The sequence below is a fragment of the Arachis ipaensis genome, chromosome B06 (genome assembly GCF_000816755.2).
Source record: "Arachis ipaensis cultivar K30076 chromosome B06, Araip1.1, whole genome shotgun sequence".
In the NCBI taxonomy this organism is placed as follows: Eukaryota; Viridiplantae; Streptophyta; class Magnoliopsida; order Fabales; family Fabaceae; genus Arachis; species Arachis ipaensis.
Window position 1 is genome coordinate 91827605 of NC_029790.2, and position 8805 is coordinate 91836409.

The 8805-nt window shown below is 31.2% G+C and overlaps 1 protein-coding gene across 1 annotated transcript; it reads left to right on the forward strand.

The window, feature by feature from the left end:
- Positions 4964-8117, forward strand: LOC107647080. Its single transcript, XM_016351204.1, has 7 exons — positions 4964-5046; positions 5137-5258; positions 6769-6799; positions 6873-6999; positions 7147-7301; positions 7686-7803; positions 7896-8117. Exons 1-7 carry the CDS (start codon positions 4964-4966, stop codon positions 8115-8117), a joined length of 858 nt encoding a protein of 285 aa, XP_016206690.1.

The window sequence follows — 8805 nt, forward strand, 5'->3', positions numbered from 1 at the left end:
TTTCTTGGGACTATTCAATTAAAAACTGAATAAGAACAAAACCCAATTGTATATTTCTCTACAAAAAAAAACGTAAAATTTTTATCACAAAAGAAGATTTTGCAGTCAAAAGGAGATTTAATATATATGAAACAAATTTATCTTCAATTTGATGAAGTCATGTCGTAATGGGATCTCCGTCTTGCTTGCGGCTTATATATATCCGAAAAAAAAGTATTGCATTCTATTTTGTTGTATTGTATTTCATGAATTTTTTAGGTAATTCAATATATGTCCTTATTAAGAGTTAATTTAAAGGAACAGAATTCAATCCAAATACTTGTCATACAAAACGGAATTTTGTAACCAGAAAATCTTTCAATAAGTGTGTGGAAAACTAGCACGCATATATATATATATATATAGGTGAAAAATATAAAACTGACTCTTCCTTTTAAAAAAATGTACACCAGGAAAAAAAATAATTCAAAAAGTTTTGCCGTTGGACATGAGAAATTATTAGGGAAAAGAGAAACAAGGGCTCCAAGGAGAGATGGGTATTTGGCCAATAAAGAGGGATTTTGGGGGACTTTTAGCAAAATTTTCATAAACAGTTATATAAAATTATAAATTTTGATATACAAAGACATGCACTAATGCCAATATACATAATCACTAAATAATGCAGATTAGATACAAGAGTTTATGCCAACCAAAAATAACAAAGTTTGAGTAACTCTTGCTTTCACATTCTACAAAAAGCATAGTGTATATCTTTGATAAGAAATAATAAGCACACCACAATAAAATTGAGAATCAGATTATTCCTTACTTCTTTGTTTATTATTCTCATCTTGAAGACTTAAATTTTCTCCTCCCGTATGGGTGACAACTAACAAGAGAGGTTGTAGTGTTGATTGTTGGGAACCAAGCAGTATAGCTTCCACTATTTTAACATTCAAAATTCTATACTAAATCAATCACATTAAACAAATATGCATATGGGAGGAAAATTGAGAGAAAAATAATAAGGGCATGACTAACACATATGCATGATTGTCATTAATCTTAACCCTCTTCTACGTAACACTTAATGTTCATGCATGATTGTCATCACACATTTTTGCTTTCTAATATCTATGGTTACAAAAAAAAAATTAAAAGTTTTCTCAACCTATTTTCCATGAGTTGCGTGAAAAAAAAGTGTAGTACAAAAATTTTATACTCAAGTGAAAGTCACTAAACAATAAAATTAGTCGTTTAAAATTAAATATTTTAATTATTGTCTTAATATATAGTTAAATAAGATCTTCTAGTACTACTTCCTCTCTAATTATTCCTTTACCTCTTGCTTCCTTCCTTATTCTAAGGAAGGTCCTCTCAGGTTCACTATCAAAAGAGGATGAAGTTTCTCCTCTTCTACCTGTCATACATTAAGCAAACAAACAAGCAAAAGGCAAGTGAAAGAATCACTCTTGCTAAAACTTATGGTTAGATTGATTGGTGCAATTGATCAAACAGTTAGTGGATTAGTATGCTCAAATGGAAATATGTACAATGAACAACTAAAAACTCGAATGCTAAAGGAAAGAAGAAAATAAGAAACTGAAATTAAAGGAATTAGCAGGGTAAACAAAAATGCTTAATCAAAATACCCATCAATTTAGTCATTGTCAAATTCAAACCAATCCCCGGCAACGGTGCCATAAAACTTGATGACCGGAATTCACTCACAATATAATGAATTCGTTCCTTGGAAAGCGCACCAAAGTATCGTCAAGTAATAATCCACTATGAGTGGGGTCGAATACCACAGAGATTGGTAGATTGAGCAACTTTAATCAATAGGTGAATTAGTCAAGCTAAGCAATAGAGATTGTTGAGTACAGAATTCTAAATTAGCAGAAATGTAAATGACTTAAAAGAAAAAAAACAATAAAGTGCCGAAAAGTAAATACCAAGAATGTAAAGTGTTGGAACATAACTGACTGAATTGTAAATGGAGAATGGGTAATAGCAGAGATTAAAGAAAGCTATAAAGAATGGGGAAGATAAGAACAGGGGAAATTCATTGGGACTAGAAGATGTTGCTCTCTTTGGATTAGATCTAGATCATCTCATCTTCAATCATGCAACTCATTGACCTCTATGGAATCATGATTGATTGAACCCCAATTCCTTGGCGATTCAATCTTTCTAATCTTGATAATCAGCCAACTCCTTGGTCTAATTGCTCATGAAGAGAGATATGCTCAGTACCTAATTATACCACACATCCTCATAGATCCAAATAATGGGTGGATTTTATGTCACCATATCCAATCCCAAAACCCAATCTACTAAAGTGTGAAAAGGGATTTCAAGCATGGTTTCATGTTTCCTTTTCCAAGGTTCCCATGAAACCCATTTTGTATTCAACCTCTTTTCCAAAATGATTGAACACTAAGCATGAAGAACAAAATTCCTTCTAGCAAATCAAAGAGAGGATGAAGAGAAGAAGAAATTCACTATCATTAATTCATAATGTACAACAGAGCTCCCTCTCCTAATGAGAGGAAATTTAGCTACTCATAGCTTAGAGAAAGGTACAAGAGATGGAAGAAGATGATGTGTAGTGTAAACTAAAACTAATCAGCCACTCTAACTTTCTAACCCCTTTTTTGGTAATCTCAGGGGTATTTATACTACTCTTATTACTAGAAAAGGAAAATTACAAAAAGGGAAAGTAAATTACAATTGAAAATAAAAGGAAAAATCTAATAAAATGAACCATGTGTCTGGCGTGTAAGTGACGTGTGAGTGGCGTGCCATGCCTAGCTCCTCAGCTTGGCTTGGCGTGCCACGCCTGGCTCCCAAGTGGGACACCCAGTATTCAAGTGGCACGCCCCTGGTCACTTTGCCTTGGCGTGTGACGCCTTAAGTCCCAAGTGGCACGCCCATTGTCCTTCTTCCCTGGTTTCTTGTGTTGGCGTGCCACACCTTCGACCTCAAGTGGCACGCCCATGGTGGAGGCTGCATCCTTCCTTTTCAGAATAATGAACTGGCGCGCCACACCTTCGAGCTTAAGTGGCACGCCCAGGGTAAGAACAGGGTTGGCATGCCACGTCTTTGAGCCCAAGTGGCACGCCCTCGAGCCCAAGTGGTTTGCCCATTTTGGTATTGAACCCTTCAAGCTTGGTGTGCCACGCCTAGAACCCAAGTGGCACGCCCAAGACACGAACAAGGTTGGCGTGCCACGTCTTCGAGCCCAAGTGGCACGCCCAGTGTTTTGGACCTTCAACTCCCCTTTGCTTAGTTGCATTGGCGTGCCACGCCTTCGACCTCAAGTGGCACGCCCATTGTACATAATAATGTTGGCGTGCCATGCCCCTTGTGTGTCTCCAAAAAATGCTCTTTGGAATATATAGTTGGCGTGCCACGCCTGGCTCTAGCGTGCCACGCCCATAGTGAGTCTTCAAGAATGCTCCCTGGAATGCATAGTTGGCGTGCCACGCCTGGCTCTGGCGTGCCACACCCATAGTAAGTTTCATGGATTCTTCTCTGGTCTTGATAACTAGCGTGCCATGCCCCTTGGCTGGCGTGCCACGCCCATTCAAATCGTTGGCGTTTGCACCAAGTGGCACGCCCTGCTGCTCCTTCTTGTTTCCTTCTTTTGTTGCTCTTTTCATTTGAAATTCAAACAAAACTCATTTCAAAATAATGTACCATAAAATTCATCATTTAGTTCATGAAATTGCATTAATTGAATGAGATTGCACTATTTCTATGGCCCTTTTATACAAAAGAAAGAGGTAGATGATGCAAGTCATCATTTTCTCAACTTGTTTTTCATTTGAGTTGCGTGAAAAAAAAGTCAAGTACAAAAATTTTATACTCAAGTAAAAGTCACTAAACAATAAAATTAGTCGTTTTGAATTAAACATTTTAATTATTGTGTTAATATATAATTAAATTTTTGTGTAAAATATAATGATAGTATACATTAAAGTATCAAATATTTGAATCCATTATATGTATATTCTTCCTTTTGGGTGAATATAAATCCGTTATTAATGCTTAACACTTAATATTTTGGAATTAAATCATATTTTTAATTTATTCGGTTATAAATATTGAAAGAAATATTTTATGTAAATTTTGTTTGTTTATTTAGTTGGACCTTATTGGTACTGTGTGTAGAAAGTGAATAATAAAATTTTTTGCTTTGTGAAAAAATAAGGAACAACTATGCATGCTTCTGTAGGTGAGGATATGATATCTGTGTTCGAATCATTGATATCGGAGAGAATTGATGTTTTTAATATTGTCTTAATATATAGTTAAATATATGTTTAAAATATAATGATAATATATATTAAAGTATCAAATATTTGAATCCATTATATGTATATTCTTCCTTTTGGGTGAATATAAATCCGTTATTAATGCTTAACACTTAATATTTTGGAATTAAATCATATTTTTAATTTATTCGGTTATAAATATTGAAAGAAATATTTTATGTAAATTTTGTTTGTTTATTTAGTTGGACCTTATTGGTACTGTGTGTAGAAAGTGAATAATAAAATTTTTTGCTTTGTGAAAAAATAAGGAACAACTATGCATGCTTCTGTAGGTGAGGATATGATATCTGTGTTCGAATCATTGATATCGGAGAGAACTGTGTATGTTTTTACATACTTTGGAGTTAGCAACAATTGTGGGTTTTATCGCACAACATCACATCAATTAGGTTGTTTTTTCAAGCAAGAACTACTGTCTTACCCTCTTTCTGTGATACAATACTATTATATGGTATTAAGTTGGTCCCTTTTCGGAAAATTATGAGAAACTCTCCTCATCATCCATTTTTGGTTGGTAAGTGTATAATTTACAGCAAGTACACAAGTTGATTTTTCTTTTATAATTATGACAAAATATCACTAAAACGTATGATTTGTGCACAATCTTGTGTTTGATATTTATTTAAGACGTTGCTAGAGTTATGACTGATGTAGAGGGTGAGAGAAAATATTTGAAAGATGACAAACTTATTGACATGTTGGTCATTCATATTGAGAATGACGGGTGCGTTTTTTCCAACAGCCCTTACTCAGCACTTAATATGTTTATATAAGCAATTTTTTATTTTCTAAATAATTTGCATTTTCTCTACAGTTTAAAGCTTAATATTGTTGTTCTTGGAGAGATGGTGGACCGGATCAAGGGTCTTGTGGCATCGGATGAGCAACAACTGCCAGTAGTTATTTTTCAATTTGCAAGAATAAAGAATGTTGGAGGTATGTGAGAATTTGATTACTATCAAATGATTATATCTTATTGTAGCTATTTCTATTAATTATTGAGATGCGAAAGGAGTTAACACTCTCTTTCAGTGATAAGAGATTAATAGTTTGTTTGTGAATTGCTGAAATGAGATAGTAGACTTATAGTAATAAGAATCTTATGTATAACGTATAAGTAGATCAATTAATATAAAATTTAAATATTTATAACTTTAAATTTATTATGATTAATATTATTATTATTATGACTCTTTTAATGTAAATATTTATTATATTTAATTAATTATTTATGTTTTCATTTAATAATCATATGTAATAAATTAATTTGTTACCGGGGTTATAATTTAATTGTGTCATTTTATTGTCATATTTTTATTAGAATAGATTTATTTTCTAACGGAAAAATATTGTGAATATTGGGATTCACATCTCTGTATGTTACAAAGGAGAGATACATTTTTCTTTTATGTTTTCATTTTTATGTTCAATATGGTGGATTGTTTAATTTTTTTTAAATTAACAATTATTTGCTCAGATACTATTAAGTTATTATTATTTTAATTGGTAGTTTTTCATTGTACATTGTATATATTCCGATTACTTATGTATACTTTTTCAACCGTGTCAATTTATATATGAATTTATGTAATAGGATTATTTTTTATTTTGGTAAACTATAATTGAATAATTGTTACTTATAGTTTACCGTTTGAAATATTATTAGAATCATGTTATATAGTTTCAGTGTGAATTAAATTACACGAGAATGTTTAATATTAAATAAATATTTATTTATAACAAAAATATTTTATAACAAAAAAATTAACCAAAAATAATAAAAATTTATCTTAATTTTTTATAAAAATTAATAAATATTAAAGTTGAGTAGAAAAAAATTTAAAAATATAGTGTATTGATTCGGAGAGCAAGTAGTGACTCATGAGTTTTCGGTTAGATACTGGATGACTCAAGAAAAGTTGTCAATAGAAGGAAGGTTATGCCATCAATATTTTCATATAGTAAGAACATTTGAGATAGGTAAAGATTTTTTTAATATTATTGGAAATACTCTTTTTTTTTATTTCTAAAATTTAATTGGTTGAAGTGATACAAACTATTATTATATAAAAGTGGATGAATGAGGTATCACCAATTTTTTATTTCTTTTGATTGTAAATCCTATGTTGAATAACTCAATAATTAATTAATCATTATATAATATCAAGCTATATTTTTGTTATTATATAATACTTTTTATTATTTTATATTTGTTTTAAATATTTTTTTTATAGCTCATTGCTAAAATAAAAAGTTTTACTAATTAATTAGGTTCACAGTAGATTATAGCTATTTTTTTAAATCCAAGGACACTTTTAGTTACTTTCCATTCGATAATTCTTCTGTCCTGTATAATTGTACAACTCATTTAAGCAATGATTGTTGTATATATGTACTAATATTGTACAAAATATTATGTATAGTACCAAGCTCTTGATAAATCCAGATGTTCTTGAGGCTATGATGCTTCAAAAAAGGTATTGTACCAATATTGTGAATTATTTATGGTTGTGCATATTGACTGTATTTTTGTGGCGTTGTGATTAATAGTGTGTACTTTAGAGAGATCTCGCAGTACCTGTCTGTAATTTCCGGCAAACCGGCGTATGTTGATGAAGATGAAGTTTTATATTCCACTGAGAGGAAGTCAATAAAGGAGTTATGTGCGGTTGCGGATGTGAGTCTTTATAGAAAACTATTTTTTTATGTTTGGTTCATTGTTTTTTTTACGTGCGGCTGCGGATGTGAGTGCCTTATAGAAAACTACTATTTTATGTTTGGTTCATTGTTTATTTTTTTTTACTTTCAAACTGTTCCTATGTAGGTTGGATTCTATGTTATTCTGGCCACTGTTCTTGATGTTGAACCCGTTCCAAGTTGGGGGTATAAATCATGTGTTTGCAGCGTGAAGACAGAAGCTAATGCGGATACATACTTCTGCGATGGCTGTAATAGGGACGTCAATAATGTGGTTGACAGGTACAACTCTAATTGGACTTATTTGTGCAATCTTTTCATAAAACAGTAATATAGTTATGTAATTGATTATGTATTTTTTTTAATTTATTTAGCAATATCTGGCTTAATACCAATAATTATTAAAAACAAAACTACTTTGGTTGATGGAAATATGGTCTAGCCACAAAAAAAAGGCAAACAAAGATAGAGTGCACAGAAAAAATTCATATACCTACAATAATTTTATACCAAATTCTCCTCTACTAGACTAAAATCTAGAAAATTGATAAGCCTAAAAAAATTGTGTTTAAGCATCTAAATTATGTTGAATATAATTTTTATGATTTTATTGTAACTAAAGGGTGACAGGCCAAGTGTTAATTGATGTTTTTGAATAAAAAATAGGTATAAATTGAATTTCTTGGTTTTTGATGATACTGCTATAACAAATTTTGTTGTGTTCGATAAGGAGGCTGCAACCCTATTCGGATGGACCTGTACTGAGACAGTGAAAGAGTTGAATGTATGTGAAGCTATTTTGTTGATCACGTTATGATTGTCAATCAAAGATATTTGTTTATTTAACATGATAAAAATGTAAAATTTTGGGTGTAGAAAAAAGGGGAAGCAAGCAAAGATCCTATTGGTTTTAATGAGTTTTTCCTTGATAAGGAGTTTCTATTCAAGGTCGAAGTAGAAACTACTGGATGGTGCGATTCTTATGATGCATCGGTGATAAGTTCTGATTCTACCATTTTAGTGAGGTGGAGGGACACTCAAGGCCCGATAAAATCTAGTGTATCCCCTGTTAGTCCTGTTAACCCTGTTCAGGTATGATTTTTTTTTCTTTATTTTTTGTTGATTTTAGACTATGTATATTAAGGCTTAATTTGCCAAATATGAGGTGTTATTTATTTATGTTTTCATTGTTTTTCTATATAGCCTCGAGGTGAAGATGGATGTTATTTTTGTGATATGTCACTTGATTCAATCATGGAAAATTTGTCTGCTACTAAAAGACCTGTTGTCAGGGTATTCATTTAGTCTTCACTTATATGGCCTCTTTTATATTTCAGATTTTATTTTTTGGTTAAAATTTTAATTATACTTTTTTGTTTTGTTTTGTTTAAAGAGTTTGTTGGATGAGTTTAACATGTCTAGTGCTCCTTCCATTAAAAAGTAGCTACTGTGAAACATGAGATTTTTCATGTAATGGAGATAAAGGAGCATGTTTTGAAGGTTTGGTGGAGTCTTGACTATAACTATTGTCTATTAGAAGAACTGATACTATTCAAATTTTAAGATATTTTAAATTGAACAATTGTTGTTTTGATTTATTTAATTATCTATGTTTTTTTTGGCATGCTAATGACACTAGAAGTACTTTCTTCTTATTTTGATACAAGTGGAACATGGCTCTAATATATAAGTAAATAATGATGGATATTATTAACGTATTATATATATATATATATAGACATTATTTATTGTTGATTAATTGATGGAATACTTTAGAATAGAGATT

Bases quoted from the DNA above. Each gene is read 5' to 3' on its own strand.
- LOC107647080 (XM_016351204.1), top strand. From the start codon at position 4,964: ATGACTGATGTAGAGGGTGAGAGAAAATATTTGAAAGATGACAAACTT. The intron at 5,047-5,136 runs GTGCGTTTTTTC...TTTTCTCTACAG, and splicing joins ATTCATATTGAGAATGACGG to TTTAAAGCTTAATATTGTTG. The intron at 7,804-7,895 runs GTATGTGAAGCT...TTTTGGGTGTAG, and splicing joins AGACAGTGAAAGAGTTGAAT to AAAAAAGGGGAAGCAAGCAA.